Source organism: Capricornis sumatraensis, chromosome 3 (genome assembly GCF_032405125.1).
Source record: "Capricornis sumatraensis isolate serow.1 chromosome 3, serow.2, whole genome shotgun sequence".
Taxonomy (NCBI): Eukaryota; Metazoa; Chordata; class Mammalia; order Artiodactyla; family Bovidae; genus Capricornis; species Capricornis sumatraensis.
The window spans coordinates 139266984-139289001 of NC_091071.1; the positions used below are offsets into that span (position 1 = coordinate 139266984).

The 22018-nt window shown below is 40.7% G+C and overlaps 1 protein-coding gene across 1 annotated transcript in view; it reads left to right on the forward strand.

The window, feature by feature from the left end:
• The window catches only part of ADAM23 (ADAM metallopeptidase domain 23), a 186275-nt gene that overhangs the window by 82260 nt on the left and 81997 nt on the right, over positions 1-22018 (forward strand). Inside the window, exon 4 of the mRNA XM_068968677.1 lies at positions 20215-20278. Within this exon, the coding sequence (XP_068824778.1) occupies positions 20215-20278 (64 nt within the window). The remainder of the gene's footprint in view (positions 1-20214; positions 20279-22018) is intronic.

Consider the following 22018-nt stretch of genomic DNA (forward strand, 5'->3'; position numbering starts at 1 on the left):
GATACTAATTTGACCCTCACAGCATGCCTGTGAATACAGTCCTAGAATAACCTTTTTCAGAATTATTGGATATTCTAAATATCCACTACACTGTCTTTGAGGAAAATGAGGAACTCTGGAAAAGACTTTGTCTTTTTGAGCATACACTGTGGCTGGTATTGTGCCACATGAGTGTGCCTTTGTATAGCTGTGACATGGGTCTTGCTTGTCCTTGGACCCAGTGTTGGTTTTGTCATCCACAAATTCCACCTTCCTATGAACAGATTAGTCTCTTAAATGATAGGAGGATGAGGAGGCAAGAAAGGGAAGATACTTGTTGACATTATGAATTCATAAATTATAAATGGTTACTAAAACAACTGAGATTTGTCTTTTCCAGCCATGACAGTCTTGATGACTGAAAATGAGGAATTTTCTTAAAGAGGTTAAATGTAAGCATTTCAGTGATGGGTATGGGATGGGGTCTTTTGCCATTTTATCTGGAAGGCAGTCATTTGCCATGGCAGTGCTCTCTGGGAGGTTTACTTAACTTTGTATCACACACATTCTTCACTTTTTGAATGTGGTTCCACAGAAAATCCGTGCATAGAAGGGTTTCATTTGCTTCACGCCTTAATCTTCTGTTCTGTTAGCTCTCTAGTCTGAGAGTTAAGTATTTTGATAATAAAGTCATCTGTAGTTCAGATGACTTCTGTCTGGTCTCTTACATTTTATTACATTTTTGAACTTTTCTATACTTTGATATCCAGCAAGAACTTCTTTTCCCTTTCTAAGTTTTATTCTTTTAATAGAAATGGACTCCTACATGAACACTGGTGTCTAAAAGTGGCCTAATAAGCCTGCTATTTTTAGAGAAGGAGAAAGTTGCCTTTTGTTCTCTCTGTGCTTTTCATCTCCCACATGTTCTTTAAAGTTTTTTCCCCTCTGGTCTTAGTAGTGATGGCTTTCTAATTCCAGATGCCTTTTCCTTGGTCCATTTTTGGCTCACTTTGTCTCATGCTCAAATTTTTCAATGTCAGAATTGAACTGGGCTCATCTGTTTCTTGGAGAAGGCAATGGCACCCCACTCCAGTACTCTTGCCTGGAGAATCCCAGGGATGGGGGAGCCTGGTGGGCTGCCGTCTCTGGGGTCGCACTAAGTCAGACACGACTGAAGCGACTTAGCAGCAGCAGCAGCATCTGTTTCTATTACTTACAGATATTTTGAATTCCTTTTTCTTTAATTTACTAAAATGATAAAATATATACACAGAGAAGTAGAAATATATTTTTGCAATTTAAAGAAGAATGATAAGATGGCTGTTCATATAATACCCACCCTTTGGGTTGAAATAGAATATAGCTAGTATCTCAGAGGGGCTTCCCTAGTGACTCGGTTGTAAAGAATTCGCCTGTCCATGCAGGAGACGTGGGTTTGATCCCTGTGTTGGAAAGATCCCCTGGAGAAGGAAATGGCAACTCACTCCAGTATCCTTGCCTGGGAAATTCCATGGACAGAAGAGCCTTGTGGGCTGTAGTCCATGGGGTCGCAAAAGAGTTGGGACACAACTGAGTGACGAAACAACAATATCTCAGAAGCTCTCTGTGTCCCTGCACCAAAGTATTTCCTCCTTCCCATCCCCCACCCAGGTACCTGCTCATCCTAAAGCTTGTGTAGGAGATTTGGATTTTTTAACACAGACAGAAAGCAAGATGAAAGTGAAAGTGAAAGTGAACTCGCTCAGTCTGTCAGACTCTTTGAGACCCCATGGACTGTAGCCTACCAGGCTCCTCTGTCCATGGGATTTTCCAGGCAATAGTACTGGAGTGGATTGCCATTTCCTGCTCTAGGAGATCTTCCCAACCCAGGGATCGAACTCGGGTCTCTCGCATTGTAGACAGATGCTTTACCGTCTGAGCCACCAGGGAAGTCCAGAAAGCAAGATAGTCATAATATTAATTAATAATCACAATAGAGTTTTCAGAAGAAAATAAATGTGGATGCGTGTTTATTCCTTGCATTCTGTAAAAGAAAAGTTAGTTAAGAATTGTAAGGAAAATTAACCCTCTTGAAAGGATTCAGCCATTCATGGTGTCTTACTGGAATTAGAGTTAACAGGTTCGAACATATGTCATGAAAATATTCAGTGGACTGCTATGCAGCATACTCTTGTCTGATGTTGTAGAGATGAATTAGAAATTTCCTATCTTTGTCTGTCATTTTGAGAGCACACAAACTTCTCTTTATCTTGTTGACTCTCGGTGCTCGAGATCATTGCCACATTTCCATGTCTTACTGCTTGTTGTGGATAGCCCATTAAGAAATTACACACACACACACACACACACACACACACACACACACACATGCACACACAGTCCTGTCACTACCTGCCTAGAGGTAGTGGTTGGAATAGTCAAGAGCACTGCTCTTCGTGTAATTTCACAATCACATTTGCTCTCATCCTTCATTTTTTTCTCAGCCTTGTAGTCCCAGTCTTCATGGGCTGATTGCCTGGGATTGGCTTTTGACTTCATGGATACTTATCTATCTATAAGAGAGAGATTAAAAGTAGCCTGAGTCTTACTTTTTCTGTTGCTTTTGCCATGGACTGTCTCTGGCCCCACCTTGCTCACGTGGGGGTGCTGAGCTCTGCTTATAGGACCCTGGAGTTCTGTGGATTCCTTAAGCTAAAGTGTAATGTACCATCTTTTCTTGTCTTTTGTTTCTTTGAGCTCCCTGCTTGTGGACTCATCAGCCACAGGACTTTATATTAGATGTTTCCTCTGTGTAGGTGACAATACAAAGAGCTATGGATACAACATGGTACCTGCCATTTCTATGGAATAGTAGTTTGGAGAATCTCACTTGCTTCTGTGTTATTTATATGCTGGTGTGATCTCTAGACTCTTATCTGCATTTCAACTCATGAATATTCTCTGAGCCTGGAGTTTCTACTCTACTGGACTGTTAGTTTCTGGATTTTTCTCTGAATGTAGTCCACTCCATTTTCTGTCATCGTAGTGAATTACCTATCATGGTATGGCTTTCTTTAGGATTGACAGGTTCGATCTTGTTGTCCAAGATGAGATGCTTGAATGACATCACTGATTCAGTGGACATGAACTTGGGCAGACTCTAGGACATAGTGGGGTGCAGGGAGACCTAGAGTGCTGCCGTCCGTGAGGTCTCAAAGTGTCTGACATGATTCAGCAACTGAACAACAACATGACTTTCTTTGATGTCAGTCAGTTCACGTAGGATCTTTATTCTTCCCCACCATCTCCAACACTAAGTACTTATGATCCTGGAATTTGCTATTGATACTTAGTAACTTTGCCACTATGGATCACATTGTTAATTGTTAGAATTTCCTTCAGTGTTCTAAAAATGTCTGTTTTTAGGATTAAACTAAAAATAGCTTCTCTGAAAGAACCTAAATAGAACAGTTTCTCCTTTTTTCTGTGTCAGTCTCTCTGGGATTTGGCTGCTTCTAGAATCTTTTAAAGATTTCACTTTCCTCCAAACATTGAGAGGCACTTTAATTGTGAATGTGGGTAAGAATGTCTTCTTGGACTTAAAATTTTAAGACAATTTAATGAAAGTTGCCTGGCTTGAGAAAAAACCCATTTGCAGCAATTGTCTTAAAAGTCTGATTTATAGGTTTACTCTTTTGCTTTTTTCTACTACCACTGATTTTATTTTATGACTGGCACTTTACATTTCTTAAAATTGATGGAAAATATCTGATTATACAATATTTAAAATGAATTTTAAGACACATATTCAGAGACGTGCAAATAGCTAATGATCTGAGTAGCTTTTGAAAGATATAAATTCAGATATTATGCAGTATGTCTGGATGTTATTATAAGACTGAAACAGATGAAAGTACTCAGCTGTAATCACTGTTTTATACATGTCTTTCAAAATGATATCAGATGTCATCAGATTTGCTTATCATAAGTTACTTATGCAAACAAATTCTTATTTTTTCCTGTTATCTTTGGTTTTTAGTATCTTTATGATAAAGAATGATAGTTGACTTAAGTTTTTAACTTATTTTTAGTTGTACTCAAGTAACAGGTTTATAATTGTGTTGCCTGGCTTTCAGCATGCCCCTTAAATGTGTGCATGTGAGTGTGCTCCGTCGCTCAGTTGTGTCCAGCTCTTTGTAACCCATCAGGTTCCTCTGTCCACAGAATTTTCCAGATAAGAATACTGGAATGTATTGCCATTTCCTACTCTAGGGAATTTTCCCATCCTAGGGATCAAACTCTCATCTTCTGTGTCTCCTGCTTTGGCAGGTGTATTCTTTACCACTGAGCCATCTAGGAAGCCCTATACCCCTTAAATAGATTGGTGTTAATACACTATAATGTTATACACTATAGCATTGGCAGATCTTAATCATAGCTGAATTTCTATGTAAATTTTTTTTGTTCTTTATTAATCTAATCTGTAGAAAGAGTTTATCACTTCTCTTCTTGGAAATTGAGGTGTTCTTTTTTGGTGGAGGTACATAGAAATATGTAGAATTAGATAAAAATTATAAAGCAGAGCTTTGTAGTATATATGGAACATGAATGGAACTATTCTTTTAGCAGCATTCTGGAAAAGTTGGCCTGAAGTCATCCTAGTATATAGAAAGTTGATTACTTGACAAAGCAGGTACCAGATAGATGTGATATTGTGTTAACAATCCCAAGACCCAGCTTAGCAAGCTGTGCTTTTAGGGTAGGAGATGATGGCAGTCATTTAGAGGTCCTGTAATCCAACATTTTTGGTTTTTGTAAGGGAGAAAACTTGTTCCACAATATTAGGGACTTCTCCCAAGACCCAGAGACAGTAAGAGTCAGGTTAGGAGTTGGATCTCCTCATTCTTATTCACCTGTTTGTTCATTAGTTCAAAGAACAAATGGCTCCTGGCTGCCTGTATAGTTTGGGCATTCATCGTTGACTAAGGGTTTAACAGCGAGCAGAAGGAAATGGCAACCCACTCCAGTGTTCTTGCCTGGAGAATCCCAGGGACGGGGAAGCCTAGTTGGCTGCTGTCTATGGGGTCACACAGAGTCGGACACGACTGAAGTGACTTAGCAGCAGCAGCAGCAGAGTGAAAAAAGGCTCAGTTGGCACTTGAATGAACTACATGGAATCAGAAAGTCTGCAGTAGTTGGAAGAAATTCCCTTTCCAAAGAAGTCACCAAGTAATGGTAGTTTTTCCAATAAATTCTATCATTTTTAGAGGTCTGTTGTCATTATTTTGAAATGGTACATAATTTGGAAGAATGAAAAAATCTCTTTGATTAGAGAAATTAGGAAAATCATGATTTTTTTAAACAATCAAAAGCCCAGTGAATAATTTCTTAATGCCATGAAATGTGCTTAGAACACTGAAGATCATTATCCCAAGTGGTAATTTATTTGTTTATTTATTGGCACTTAAAAAAAATTGGAGTATAGCTGCTTTACAATGTTGTGTTAGTTTCTGCTGTACAACAAAGTTAATCAGCTCTATGTATACATATATCTCCTCCTTGAGCCTCATTCCACCCCACATTCCACCCCTCTAAGTTTTCACGGAGCTCCAAGTTGAGCTCGCTATGTTATACAGCAGTTTCCCACTAGCTGTCTGTTTTACACATAGTAGTGTGTACATGGGGCTTCCCTGGTAGCTCAGATGGTGAAGAATCTTCCTGCGATGCAGGAGATCCCAGTTCAATTCCTGGGTCGGAAAGATCCCCTGGAGAAGGGATAGGCTACCCTCTCCAGTATTCTTGGGCTTCTCTGGTGGCTCAGATGGTAAAGAATTGGTCTGCAATGGGGGAAACCTGTGTTCAGTCCCCAGGTTGGGGAGATTCCCTGGAGGAGGGCATGGCAACCCACTCCAGTATTCTTGCCTGGAGAATCCGCATGGACAGAGGAGCCTGGCGGGCTACAGTCCATGGGATTGCAAAGAGTCTAAGTGACTAAGCACAGCACAGTGTATATATGTCAAGGCTGTTCTCCTAGTTCGTCCCATCCACCTCTGCCCTCCCCCCAGGTGGTAATTTAAAAAAATGGGTGCCACTTTGTTTGAGAGTAATTTTGTAGTTTCTTGAAGAAACCACAAAAAAGTTCTCCTTTTCTTTCCCCCTCCTCTTCCCACTTCTTCTTGCTGTGTGGTATTCTTGTCTTCTGTACTGGTTTGATGTTAACACAGAACAGATTGCTATATTCTGACAATTTGATGAAAATATCTAATATTTAGGAAGGACCATGGTTATCATCTCTAAAGGGTCCTGTGTTCTATGTATGAAGGATCTCAGGATTGCACAGAATGTTGTTTTCTGACAGTAAGAGAAATCTAGCGTGACAGAATCAAATGTCTCTTCCTTTATAGGGCCTTGCAGGCCTTGGTTCTCAGGTCAGCCAGCAGATACCACGCATGCTCAGACTTCAGTAGCTCAAGAGAAGTAAAGGGTTAGGTTCCTCCTTGGTAGGGTAAGAAGAGAGGAAGAGAGCACACAAAGGACAATTGTGATTGTTCTACAGAGATTTTACTAAAACAGCATAAAATGCAGTAAAAATTTGCACAACAAATTTTAGGACAGATATCTGTAATTCACAGTAAAAACATTTAAAGAAATTCTGCCATTTACAGCAACATGGGCTTCCCTGGTAACTGCTCAGCTGGTACAGAATCCACCTGCAATGCAGGAGACCCTGATTTGATCCCTGGGTGGGGAAGATCCCCTGGAGAAGGGATGGGCTACCCACTGCAGTATTGTTAGGCTTCCCTGGTGGCTCAGACAGTAAAGAATCTGCCTGAAATGCGGGAGACCTGCATTCAATTCCTGGGTTTGGAAAATCCCCTGGAGGAGAGCATGGCAACCCACTCCAGTTTTCTTACCTGGAGAATCCCCATGGACAGAGGAGCCTGGCGGGCTATAGTGCATGGGGTCGCAAAAAGCTGGACATGACTGAAGTGACTAACCGCAGCACAGCACAGCAACGTGGATGGACTTGGAGGGGTTTATGTTAATGAAGTCAGACAGAGAAAGACAAATACCACATGGTATCACTTATATGTGGAATCTAAACAAACTAGTTAATGTAACAAAAAAGGAGACTCACAGATACAGAGAACAAGCTAGTGGGTACTGGCTGGGAGGGGAGGGTGGGTCAACATAGGGGTAGGGGAGTGGGAGGTACAAACTATTAGGCGTAAGGTAGGCTCAAGGATGTATAGCACAACACAGGAGAATATGGCCAATATTCTGTGATAACTGCAATGGAAAATAACCTTTAAAACTGTATAAAAATAAAAAACTGCATTAATACAAATAAAAAGGATATGGAAAATTTTAAAATGAATTAATCTTTAAATTTTGGTAATCACTTCTTTATCTAACTTCATCTGCCTTCTTTTTTCCTTTTTGCTTCTCAGTCTTCAGCCATTAATTGAATGATTGAAAGAAAATTAAAGCTACAGGTTTTCATATGTGGAAAGGCCTTTTCTTAATGTCTTTGTTGATCTCATGCCGTTCTCTCCTGCTGCTCACATTAATTACTTTGCAGATGGCTCTAATTGACCCAGTAAAAGAACCTTATCTGTGTTCAGTCCTTCCCAGGCTTTAAAGACTCTGCAGCTTCTGAAGACGCAGAATGCAGTGCTTACGCTCAGCTCTTCCTAGTCTGAGTACTTGGCCCTAGAGTTCCCTTTCCTTAGGAGGTTCAAACTTCTCTGCTTAAACCTGTGTCCTGTCTGGTCCCGATCCTATCTTTCAAACACCATCACCCCATGCCCGATGCCCTAGCCACTGGACTTCTAGCCACTCCCAGAATATCCTCTCTGGCTGCACACTTTGATCCCTGTCTATGTTACCTGCTCTTTCCTGCCTATTTGCCTATCTGTATTTTGTCCTGAATCTACCCTGGCCCTGTTTTCTTTTCTTTTTTCATATTTGTTTCTTTCTGGCTGCCCTGGGTCTTCATTGCTGCACATGCATTTTCTGTAGTTATGGCAGGTGGAGGCTGCTCTCTAGTTGTCTCTCATTGCGGTGGCATCTCTTGTTGCAGAGCATGGTCTCTAGGTGCGTGGGCTTAGTTGCTCCCCAGGAAGCCCGGGGGTTGAACATGTGTCCCCTGCATTTGCAGGTGGATTCTTAACCACTAGACCACCAGGGAAGCCCTGGCCCTACTTTCTCATTGAAAAGCTCCCAATCATCTTGAAAGTGAAAGTCACTCAGTTGTGTCCAACTCTGCAACCCCGTGGACTATATAGTCCATAAAATTCTCCAGGCCAGAATACTGGAGTGGGTAGCCTTTCCCTTCTCCAGGGGATCTTCCCAACCCAGGGATTGAACCCAGGTCTCCCACATTGCAGGTGGATTCTCTATCAGCTGAGCCACAAGGAAAGCCCACCTGATCATCTTAGTTGAAATTAATTTGCCCTTTAGGGGCAGCTTGATGGTTTACTGTTTATGATGTTAGGGTATATGCTGTCCAGTCTTATTTTAGCTGTGAGATTGTAGTCACCTTGAGGGTAGAGATCGCATTTTGTTTCTTTTCCTGTCCTCACCCCAACCTCCTTGTGTTCAGGTATTGTTGATCGCACTGAGTTGAGGGGACAGAAGTAGCCAGACTAGCTGCTGCCAACAGTGTGGTTGGTGGTAGTTGTCATCTCCTGTAACTCTTTTATTTACCTGTGCTTGCAACTGGTCACTAATTAATTAGTTAATTAATTAATCCTCTTCCTGAAGAGCTGTGTTTCCCTTCCTTTAAGAAAATATAACTTTTGGTTTCTCAAAGAAAATATATATTCATTGTAAAACTTTAGGAATTATGGGTAAGGAAAGAAAGAAAATAAAAACCTTTGAAAATTCTACAGGAAGCAAGCCTACAATTATATTTGTGTATCTTTGCAGATTTTTTTGTGTGTGAATATACACATACAGACATACTTTAAAAAAGTTACTGAACATAATATCATAGTATTTTCTCATTGGCTTTTTTTTGATGTGGTATTGTGAGCATCTTTCCAGTGTTTTCAAGCATCTTTAAAAACATATTTTTTAAAATTCAGTTTTTATTAATTTTTTTTTGGCTGCTCTGGGTCTTCATTGTGGCACGCTGCCTTTTCCTAGTTTTAGCCACACTCGGGGGCTTCTCTAGTTGTGGAGCACAGGCTCTACAGCGCGTGGGCTTAGTTGCCCTGCCACATGTGGGATCTTAGTTCCCTGACCAAGGAACTGAACCTGAGTCCCCTGCCTTGGAAGGCAGATTCTTAACCACTGGACCACCAGCAAGTGAAAGTGAAGTCACTCAGTCGTGTCCGACTCTTTGTGACACCATGGACTGTAGCCTACCAAGCTCCTCTGTCCATGGGATTCTCCAGGCAAGAATACTGGAGTGGGTTGCCATTTCCTTCTCCAGGGGATCTTCCCGACCCAGGGATTGAACCCGGGTTTCCTGCATTGGAGGCAGATGCTTTAACCTCTGAGCCACCAAGGAAGCCCAGGGACCACCAGCAAAGACCCCTGTAAAAACACATTTAAACCTATTCGCATTTACATCATCTGCAGAGAAGAGCTCCATGTGTATCTATGTTTGTTTTTGTCTAGTTATTTCCTCAGGAAAGCTTTATGAGCAGCACTTAAAAGATTATAAGAACTTAAGGATTTAAGGTGAAAGTGCTTTCAGTCTTTTAATGGCTATTGTAAGTTGCCCCCTGTGTGCTCAGTTGTATGTCCAATGCTTTGTGGCCTCCTGGACTGCAGCCCACCAGGCTTCTCTGTTCATGGGATTTTCCAGGCAAGAATACTGAGTGGGTTGCTGTTTCCTTCTCCAGAGGATCTTCCTGACCCAGGGATCGAACCCAAATGTCTGCTACATTTGGAGGAGAGTCACCTGGCAAGTTCAAGTTGCCCCCTAGAAAAGCATATAAATTCATGTTCCCAACAGTACTGAAGTGCCAATTTAACTTCAAATCTAGCTCCTATTACTCATTTTTTATCTTCTAAACTGATGGGAGAAAATGGTCTCTTAGAGCTATTTTGATGTACAGGTGTTTTATTACTAATACAAATGGTAGATTTGTATATGATTCATCACCGTTAGCATTTGCTTTCTTTCCTTCTGTGGATTGCATTTTGTACATAATATTTTGTGTATCATCTGCCCATGTCATTTGCCTTTTTGTTGGGTGGTTTGTTTTTGTTTTGGCTCCTTAAAAATTAGCAGCTCTTTGTTTTTCATGTACTTATTTTTTCTCAGTTTGCCTTGACATTGTTCATGTTATTTTAAATTTTAACTTGTGGAAATTAAAGAAAATGTATAGTCTTATCTGTTATTAAAGTTATTTCTGAGTTTAAGATCATGCACAAAATGATCTCTTCTTCCTAGCATTCAGTTATATTTTTTTATAGTAAATTGATTTTGAAACATATATGCCTTTAATGTATATATTGTTATTTGGTGTAAGATCTACTGTAGGGATCTAATTTTCCCCAAAAGTTTAGTCCGTTGTTCCAAACCTATCTATTCTTTATTGATCTTCTTCTTTACCGATTTAAAATGTCATTGTTTTCATGTATTACTTCTTTTGTATGAACTGTATTTTCTCTTTGTCCTTTGGAGTGTCCATCTAATCAGGCCAGTGCTCTGTATTTCATTTACTCTTGTAGTAATGTAAGGTCCTATTGTTATCCCTCTTTTGAAAGCAAACGGGTTGTCATAAACATTTATTCTTTAAAATAAACTTTAAAATACTTTGGTCAAGTTAAACAAACTTTCTGAGATTTTGTTTGGAATTACATTAACGGTATAGAGTATATGTTCATCTATACATATGTGTGTCAATATTCACATCCATAATACATATATAACATTTGTTGCCACTGTTGTCGTTTTTAGTAGCAACTTTCCCCCTGGATTATTTCTAGGTTATTTTTGCTTGTGCACATAGAATTGTATTTTGTTTTTGCATGTATATCTTATAACTGGCTTAGTTAGCTCTTACTATTTTTGGTAGTTTTTCCATTTGTTTCGCTTTCGTCTTTTTGACTTTTTCACGCATACCTGGGAAGACTGGACACTGTATGAACAAATGGAAAGTTTATCCCTATAGACTGAAAAATAAAAGAAGTAGGGAGATCTTGTCTTGGGAGATGACAAAAACTGGAGTTGGAAGGTAGTTTTTTCTTCTAGACAAAGTTCCAAGAAGGCAAGACTGATAAAGGATCTATGTCTATTTCTGTAAAGTTTCACTGCACGTGAAGCCTGGCTTGATGGTTTTATAAAGAAATGTTGGGCAGGTCAGAAAAGAACCTGAATTAGCAATATTCCACAAACTATGACATTCATTATCAATTTTGAAAATGCTACACCAAAGCATTTCAGTTGTGTATAACTGTGTTCAAAAGATATGCTATCTTTATTTGGATTAGGTTTTCCCTATGTTTAAAATTGTTCTTGTTTCATGACATATTGGGGTAAAACCACTTGTGTGAAAGTGACTGCAGTTCTATCATAAGAGGAATCTCAGAATTACTGATGTACTTACAGAGATAGTGGCAGCCACACTAAGAATGTGTTAACTCCCTCAAATGATGTGGCTTAAAAGTTAGGAAGGAGAAATTAAGCATCTTTCATTCTTATATGTGGTGTTTCCTTGTGGCTCAGCTGGTAAAGAATCTGCCTGCAATGTGGGAGACCTGGGTTCGATCCCTGGGCTGGGAAGATCCCGTGGAGAAGGGAAGAGCTACCCACTCCAGTATTTTGGCCTGGAGAATTCCATGGACTGTATAGTCCTTGGGGTCTCAAAGAGTCAGACATGACTGAGCGACTTTCACTTTCACTTTCATTCTTGGGTAATTAAAAATGTCTCTGTTGATTGATGCTACACCTCTGAGAACTCTTTTTTAAAAAATTTATTTGTTTTTAATTGAAGGATAATTGCTTTACAGTATTGTGTTGATTTCTGCCATATATCAACATGAACCAGCCATATATATATATATGTCCCCTCCGTCTTGAACCTCCCTGTCATCTCCCACCCCATCCCACTCCTCCAGGTTGTCAGAGCACCGGTTTGAGCTCCTTGAGTCATACAGTAAATTCCCCCTGGTTATCTATTTTACGTATGTTAGTGTTTACATTTCCATGCTACTTTCTCCATTTGTCCAACCCTCTGCTTCCCTCACAGTTTACACAAGTCTGTTCTCTAAGTCTGCATCTCCATTGCTGCCCTGCACATAGGTTCATCAGTACTGTCTTTCTAGATTGCATATGTATGCTTTAGTATGTGATATTTGTTTTTCTCTTTCTGACTTACTTCACTCTGTGTAATAGGCTTAGGTTCATCCACCTCATTAGAACTGACTCAAATGCATTCCTTTTTATAGCTCCTCAGAGGAGAACTCTTAATTGACTCCTTTTATCAGCTGATCAGGCCAGCTTGCATGGGGGTTCTCAGCTTTTACGTCATCTCAGGTTTATCCCTTACTTCTCTGCTAACTCTTCTTCTCTCTACTGCCTTATCTATTAACTTAAAAGGTTTTAAGTTTCCTATTCTTACTGTGTTGACCAAAAAGTTAGTTACAGAAAAACTCAAATGAACTTTTTGGACAACCTAGTATTTTATATGGTGTTCTTAACTGTATTATGGTGCACGGGCCGTCGGTTATGAGTGCCTACACATTAAATTACTGCAGCCTCTCCTGTGGTTCAGGAACTCATTGAATTCCTGTGGTGACCCTCAGAGAAGCTCACATCTCTACAGCTTGCTTGTACTAGGAGTGGTCTCCGCCTCCAGCTCCAATCCTATGAAATATGCCCACATTCTCCAGCCCTGGCCTAGCGTGCTGACACTGTTTGACTTAACACCAACCCTCAATTCAACCTGTAATTACTTTTACCCACTTAACATATCATTTCTATACTCTTAAATCCAAACCTCTTCTTGTCTACAATCTTTGAACACAGTTTTAAAATTCTCACTGTATTGTTTACACTAAAAGGAGTATATAGTTTCTAGCTGAAATAACTTTTGGTATTAAAAATTATTTCAGTTGGGTTGAGTCTAACTTTTTCTTAAAACTTGAGAAAAGTGGTGGTTGGAGAATCTTCTTACCTTTTAAGTTTGTTGTTTTCAAAAAGGAAAGCACCATGAGGATAATAGTAAATTTACAAGCTTCCACTTGTATGAATGTACTAAGTTTAAAGTCTGTATCTGTCTGGCAAAACCAATACAGCATTGTAAAGTAATTAGCCTTCAATTAAAATAAAAAATTTATATTAAAAAAATAAAGTCTGTATCTCTCCTCATTACAACTTAGAGTGATGATTTAATTAATTAAAAGTTAGGTGTGTAAAAGGAAAAAAGTAAAACTGGAAAGAGGGAGCAAGCATGGTGCTTCGTTGTCCAGTACTGTTCTCCTTGATGCCCCTTGAAGCTGAGACTCTCCATAGTGCTCAGCGTTTATTGTTGTCAAATAAATGAAGGTCCTGGGTCCTTGGACTTTTCCATCAGTAGAAATTGATAAGAGGGCAGATGAGAATTCCAGGCAAGGCTTTATTGAAACTTGTATTGTAGCATGAGAGAGCAAAAACAACAGGTACTCTTGCTTTCTCTCCAAGGAGGGCAGGGCTTGTTCCTCAAATAGGGTGGGGTGGGGGGATGGTGCACCAGTGAGTGGGTGGGGCTGGAGGGGTAGCTTAGGAGGTCTGCCCACCCCCTTGCTGATGCTGTGTGCAGGGATCATGTGCAGGACCTTGCTTTTGCTCCTGGCACCTCCATAATGGTAGTTGGTTTGTGGCCTTTTCGTATGTTATTGCTCATAATTGCTCCCGCTGCAGCAGGCATGTAGTTATTTTTAGTCTCTTATGGTTTCTTGTATTTTGTTGTGCAGGGGCAAATTGCAAGCACCCTGGAAAAGGGTCCCAGGTCCCAGCCTACTTCAAGTGTAAGACCTGGTGGGGTGAAGGGCAGACCTCCAGGGTGAATCTGTTAGGAGCCATGTAGGATGCCCAGGGATCCTAATACTGAGGAGTTAAACATGGTCAAGCAGAAGATAATCAGATGAGTGAATTTCTGTTATGAAAATGGGCATTGGTGACACTCCTTTCTTTTCTAGACATAATCTTTCACTGTTCATGCAAATATTGACCTTCCAGTCCCAGTTTGAAAACATATGGAAGTAATTTACATATTTTACCACCGAGAATGGAATTAGGGTATTAGTGACACTGTTTCTTTAAGAGCAAAGACATTGATTGACAAGGAGCATGACTGGTCAGGACCTGACAAGTCCAGTGTATTGCGGTGAATGTAGATTCACAACATTCTGGTTTTTGTATCTCAAACTGCTCATTCCCCTCTCATGTACTTCCTGACATCAAGCGCTGAGAGAGAGAGAGAGATCCTAAGTCTGTCCAAAAACAGTGGCCATGTAAAACCCAGAAGCAGCTGGAGAAGGCGACATATTCACAGTCTACTGGCTTAGTAACATCTCAGCTTTGGGGTATTTTTTGCCTCATAGACTAGCCTAACCTCTGTAGAACTTAATGTGTGTACCTTAAATTTGACCCTTAGGTAGAGCAACTGTATGTCCCCATTTTTCCAGGACAGTCCTTCCTGGTTTATGTCTGATGTCCTGGAATAATTATTAATATGCCTCTTTCTGTTTCCTGATTTGGATGATAAATCATATGGCCAGCCAGTGCTTCAGCCTTGGTGCTTGCGACTGTTCTTCTAGACTTTTCCCCTAGCTCTGCTGTTGAGGGAATGCCCTATTGGCTTCAGGTCCCTCCAAAAGAGATTGTTCTCAATTTCCTAATCAGAGGTGTAGACTGAGGGTTCATCTCATTAATTGCAGTGAATGCAGATTTCAGAACTGGAAGAGACTTTAGAGGCTGGTAGTTTGACTACTTTTTAAAGGAAGTAAATGATCTTTAACGGATGTAGAACAAACGACCTTCTTGTGGTCCCATGGTTGTCTTTCCTAGTAGACTTCCTTAGAGTGCAAGGGTCTTGTTCTCTACATCATCTCTTTCCAAACAAATTAGTTTGCTTGATGAACCCACTCATAGTCTGTCATGATCAGGATTGTCCAAAAGAAAGCATATAGTTCTTTCTTTAAAGTAAGGGATTCAAGTTATTTTCCAAAGAAGTCATTCACTCTTCTTCACTAATGACTTTTCCAGGCTCTAGGGATTCTTGGTAAGTAACTTTTCCAGTTACTCAGATCCTTCCTTGGCTTTTCTATAATGAACCTCCCTGGAGGAATGTAAGATATAAACTTTTGGAGTTTTGGCCACCTGACTGTTCATATATCTTCTTCCATTAGACACACCATCTCAAACTCAAGGATATCAACAAATATTTATATAGGCAAAATTTCTTTTTGTATGAATTTTCAATGTCTAGATCTTAATAGTAGTTCTCTTTGTATATTTGTTGATGATTCTGAAATTCTTTCAACATAAATTTCTAAAACTTTTTCTCGTGACACATGCTGGCTGTTGCTGCTGTTGCCAAGTCGCTTCAGTCGTGTCCGACTCTGTGTGACCCCATAGACGGCAGCCCACCAGGCTCCCCCGTCCCTGGGATTCTCCAGGCAAGAACACTGGAGTGGGTTTCCATTTCCTTCTCCAATGCATGAAAGTGAAAGTGAAAGTGAAGTCTCTCAGTCGTGTCCAACTCTTCGAGACCTCATGGACTGCAGCCTACCAGGCTCCTCCCTCCATGGGATTTTCCAGGCAAGAGTACTGGAGTGGGGTGCCATTGCCTTTTCGTGACACATGCTGGAATTAGGATCATTTTGAGCATGTTTCAATAATAAAGAGGAAATCTAAGAATTAACAGTGTAATATTTTGTCTTTTAACCATGGTACAGTCTAGTACAAATTGAGTGACTTTCCTAAGAAGCTGTTCTCCAAATCATGACGTAAGAACCCCTAGACTACATCCACCTTGTAGCTTTGCCATCTGGGACATATGACTTCCAGGATTCCAGGGAAGAGAGAGCTCTGATAGTCATGCCTGGATTTTAATGTTCAAACTGGAAGAGTGGACATCACTTCCACCCATATCTCTTGAGCCTAAATTCAATCTCTTGATCCCATCCTAGACACTGGGAAAGCTATGAAATGTAGTCTTACCATGCCAGGAAGAAAGACAAAATGCAACTGGGTGGATACTCAGCGTTATTTCTGCCACAGTCTCCTCCGTCATTGCTATGACTCTTGGTTCATCGCTATGTTTAAATAGTCTTTCCGTTCTCTTGCTCTTGGAGTTCAGCATCTTCAAGGTGCTTACATCTGTTCTTCATATGTTGAATAAAATCATAATGTTTGACTTTAGAGTTCAGGTTTTCTCCACTACCTTTGTGCAGATTCACCATGAAGGTGCTGAGTGAGAGGATTCCATAACAATATCAAAAGAGAATTTCCTTATTCCAATTCTTCCACTCTCTTCCACCTTGCTTTGAACTTCCATCTTATATTTATCCCTTTACTTCCAAAGGCCACCTCTCTTTCACCAGATAACCTGCATGAGAAGCACTATAGTAGCTGTGGTGTATAGCTTTTCTGTAACTTAAATGCCTAGAAAAAGGATGTATATTTCAGAATTTAAAATGTTCAGAAATTCCTTTTCATCAGTTCCCTCACATTATCAGATAACTTAGAACCAAACGCCCAGCTGGCTGATCATCAAAGTAAAATGACAGTTTATACTTGGAACTGTAATTGTTAAGTAGATCAGTATTGGACTGTTAGAACAGTCTGTTCCTGACAGGAAATTCTGCTAGGGAAACTGCAGAGGGCAGAGGTGGAGGAAAGGCCTTGGAGAGCATCTGCAGGCAGAGATTGCCAGACAGCTTATCTTCAGGCGTACAGAGATACAGATGACCTGCTCTTTCTTTGCAGGGTGTAGCTGGAGACAGGCCACCACACCACTAGCTGTTCAGTTCTTTTTCTCCAGTGTTACTTGTCCCTCACTGAAAAGTCTTGTTTTGAAATCACATTAAGACTTTAATAATGAGATTACATTTCAGTTGGCATTAATTCGCCTTCAGGAAGATTACAAATGCCATTTTAGGATGAAACGGCGAATCTCATACGTCTGTGCTGATTTGCTTAGTGTCAGTTTCGGAGAGTGGCAATCTTCATCCCCCCTTCCCAGCACACGGTGTGGGTCTGGCGTGGAGTGGATGTTCGTAGATGTTCGCTCACTCAGCAAATGTTGATTAGGCACCTGCTATGCACCAGGCATCTTGCCAGGTGCTGGGGACACTGATAAATGAAAGAAACAGTTTTAAGGCAGGGATGGCTCTGGTCAGACAGGAGGAAAGGACGGTGCAAGTGAGGATGTGGTGCTATTTATAGGAGGTGGGAGAGAGGAGCGCCTCTGTCACAGGGAGCATATGGTCTTAGGTCTATCTCTGTCTGTCATAGGCTCCTAGAAGAGTGGCTGTTTCTTCTTTAAGATTCTCACATGCGGGAGATAGTAGAAATAGGTATGTCCATGGTGGGTAAAAGACCTTGAAAAGAGAGAAATACGATAAAGTGACCTTTATCATATTTGGAGGTGAGTGGTTAGAATGTTATTATCTGCTTTTGTAATTACAAGCAAAAGTAGGGGGTCTAAAATAGCCTTGTTTTTCAACTGTTAGACATCCTCCAGGGATGGTGTGGTTAAGAATTTTGAAAATAATGAATTACCTGTAGAGAGAGGTAATTAAAATGCAGTTAGTGCAGCCTCTCTGCCTCTCGGTGTTGTGGAAATATTCCTGAGAGAAATGTTGTCATCCACAACCCTGCTTATGCACATTCACAGTGCTGACTTCATTAAGTAGAACTGAAAGAAGTTTCTGCACTGTGTCAGGTTCTCCCAAGTATAGAGAGCTGAAAACTGTCATTGAAGAAAGTGAAAGTGAAAGTCGCTCAGTAGTGTCCGACTCTTTGTGACCTAATTCTCCAGGCCAGAATACTGGAGTGGGTAGCCTTTCTTTCCAAGCCAGGGATCGAACCCAGGTTTCCCACATAGCAGATGGATTCGTTACCAGCTGAGCCACAAGGGAAGCCCAAGAATACTGGAGTGGGTAGCCTATCCCTTCTCCAGCGGATCTTCCTGATCCAGGAACCGAACAGGGGTCTCCTGCACTGCAGGTGAATTCTTTACCAGCTGAGCCACAAGGGAAGCCCCTGTCATTATTTCTGCTATTACTGAGATTTTGAGAAGGGAATGAGTAGATGTGAAGTAAGTGAAGTGAAGTGAAGTGAAGTCGCTCAGTCGTGCCCGACTCTTTGTGATCCCATGGACAGTAGCCTGCACCAAGCTCCTCCATCCATGGGATTTTCTAGGCAAGAGTACTGGAGTGGGTTGCTGTTTCCTTCTCCAGGGAATCTTCCCGACCCAGGGATCGATCAGGTCTCCCACATTGTAGACAGACGCTTTACCATCTGAGCCACCAGGGAAGTTAGTTTCAAATGTAGAATTTTCAATAGACACACATTTGATTAGTAATTTCAATAGAAAAACCTGTCCAAGATACAAGCATCTGCCTTATTTCTGTGTTGTAAAGGTTGTCCTTCAGCTCACACCAGAAACCAGGCTGGACCAGACGCTCATGTGACTCCCAGTTACTCTGTTGATTGGCTCCAAGCCTCCTCCAGACCCTGCACACTGGGTCATAGTAGAACCACATCAGGCGCAGCTCTCAAAATGATGCAAAATCCTTGAGTCCTCCCGTCCTTTTGTTAAAGAAGCAGTGTCGAGATTTCCCAACAAGAAATCCTACTGGGAGGCAGAGTTATGGAAGACAGAATGTCAGAGCAAGCCTTCCTGAGACATCGTCTGCTCCAGCCTTTTTTCTTACAGAAGAAATGGAGACCTAAATACAGGGCACACCCTTGGCTCATTGTTGAACCTACTGTTGTCCTTCAGTTACCATTAGGACTAAGTGAGTTCTCTCTTGATAGTCCCTAGAACAATGGCTGGGATGTAGTAAATACTCGGTCAGTGTGAGTGATCTCTTGTTACCATTATTTCTAGTGGTACAGCTGAAACAGGAACCTAGATGCCCTAGCAGTTCTGTGCTCGTTTGGAGGCACATATTTTGTATTTCCTACCTTGTATAAAGGGAAATGTGTTGGAGGAAGCTGAGTTAAAAATAGTGACAGCTGCAGTGCCCGTTACTGGGCATGTACTCAGCGCTGAGTTCTCATCTGGGTGGTTTCACTTAATCCTGTTAGTGTCTATGCGATTCACACTCTTTGTTGTCTTCGTGTGACTCATGTAAAGGCTGAGTTGGGTACCTTGCCCATGGTCACACTACTAATAAGGAGCTGGGCTAGGTTTTAAACCTCGCTCTGACTTAAAAATCTATGTTCTTAACTATTATTTTATTCCAGGAGTTAGCAAACTACGGACCACAGGCCATATCTGGCATTTCTGCTTTTGTAATCCTCGAGTGAAGAATGTTTCTTAAACTTCCAAATGGTTGCAAAAAATTAAAGAAAAAAAAATATTTCCTGATGGGTGAAAATTATGTGAAATTCAGATTTCAGTCTCCATGAGGTGTTATTGGAACACAACTGTACAGCCTGTAGCGACTTACACAATAAAATAGCAGAATTGAATAGTGGTTATACAGACCCTGTGACTTGAAAAGCCTAAAATATTTTCTGTCTGGTCTTTTCTCTGTACTCTTCCTCAATGATTGTTTTGAGTTTGCAATTAGTTGGAGTGTAATTGTGAATTTTTATAGCGCTCATCTTCTCCTGTTACCTGCCTCTTTGTTTGTTCCATATTAACATATCAATCAAATGATGAATGTGTGTATAAAAAGAGTTCATCTTTAAATTATCTGGGTGGGAGGGGGGTTCATGTTTGGGAACGCATGTACACCCGTAGCGGATTCATGTCAATGTATGGCAAAACCAATACAGTATTGTAAAGTAAAATAAAGTAAAAATAAAAATTAAAAAAAATAAAAATAAAAACAAACGAGGAAATTCGAAAATAAATAAATAAATAAATTATCTGTATTTTACCCTTTTTAACAAATGCAGGAGTGATTTGTTGCTGGATAACATTTGGCACTGTTGATGACATCTGTTCTGCCCTTACTGTGGACAGGAGAGCTTTGTGGTTTACATAGCTCTCACATCCATTTATTGAACTGGTTATTTTTAAAACCTCCAAGTATCTTAGATGTGGAAATCACTGTATTTTCTTTCCTTTGTAGTGGTTTGCTGTCTTCGGATTATGTGGAGATTCACTATGAAAATGGGAAACCACAGTACTCTAAGGTATGGTCAGCAGCATATGGACATCCTATAGTATAAATATTCATAGAACACTGTTCATGGCACACTGCATTGTTCTGCTGTCTGTCTCACGAAAATACTGTGGCCTCTTATAAAAGTTATTATTTTTAAATTTGATGTACATTTAGGAGAAATTTATTAAAATTTACAAATGTTTGAGATAACATTAAATGCTCCAGTCAATAAAGAAATGCTCATTGTCTTGGCTATGCATACGGTATCTTATGTAAGTGGACGATATCAAGACTTCTCCAGTTCCATGGCAGCACCAGGCTCATGGTCAGAGAAACTGAATGATCAGACTGGAGGGGCTGTTAGAGTGACTGTTTAGTCCAAGGGGTGCTCAAGGACGGAGACAGATGGGGAAAGGAAGATGTAGGGAACATTCTCCCTCTCAGTCTTCACAGTAGTTCTGTGGGTATTATTATTCCTGTTGTGCAAAGGAAGAAATGGAGGCAGAAAGAGGGCAAATAAACCTCATGGCCACCAAGCATTGTAATAGCAATGCAGTTGGGTGCTTGATTTCCTTCATTGGAGATTAACTATTCTTTTCATAGAGAATCAATAAGGAAAAGTGGATTTAGATTAAACAAGAGAGAGAGATTACTTGTATGTAAGGAACACAGTTGATCTCCCCTGGTCAGGGTGAAAATTCCTGGAATGGCTGCATCCAGAGAGAGACTGAGCTGTAGGAAGGTTACGGAGCACCTCTGAGCATAAGGTGTGTCCATGGATGCCTCAGGCATGGGATGCAAGCAGAGAAACAAAACAAAGTGGGGAAACATTACTGGATTTTGTTTCTTGATTGCTAATGAGCACTGGCACAAAAGTGTGGGCTTGCTGGGTGTACAGTGTGGGGAACTGGGCTGGTCCATCTTGTATCCTCTCCACAGATATCTCTAGGTAGCCTGAACTAACTACTGCCCAAGGGTCATGACATTTCTTAGGATTTATAATTGCCCACCTAACAGTGGGCACATTTGAAATTTGATGTGTGTTCCAAACCTTTGAGTTTTATGCCTCAGATTAAGAACTTCCATGTATTACTCATCTGTCACTTCTCACCTTAGGCTGCATCTTGGGCCGGGGGGTGGGTGTGGGGGGTTGTCGAATCTCCCTAAAAGTTAATGTTGTGGAAAGTGAACAGAAATGCTAAATCAAGCTCGGGAACAGTGCTGCCTGGCATTTGTACAAACCAAAGCTTCTGTCAGCTGTGCCAGTGCCGTGAGCACTGCAGATGCTGAATCATGAGTCTGGAGAAGAGAAGATTGCAAGAGACCTTTACAGACTCAGCAAATGAGCCACCTTTGCAGGCCTCTGTAACCTGATCCAAACTTCTCACTAAGAAAGTTTTTTTTTAAGGAAATGGAATAGCTAATTGGCCTCCAGAGGTCATTTGAGGTCCCAAATGGAGGTCCTATCATGGATTAGACATGTCAAATCTTGTATCAATTGTAACTGAAATTTGAAACAAAGAGTATTTTAGCACTGACAAAAGAAGTATTCATTGGAGTTTGTTTCATGTTTTTTTTTTTTCCTTATTTATGACCCATTTTCTCAAACCGCTTATATACTCAAACTTACTTGCTTCATATCTAATGAATAAGTGGTAACAGTCTGTTTATTTGTATGTATCTATATATATGGGCTTCCCAGGTGCCACTAGTGGTAAAGAACCCACCTGCCAATGCCAGGAGACATAAGAGATGAGGGTTTGATCCC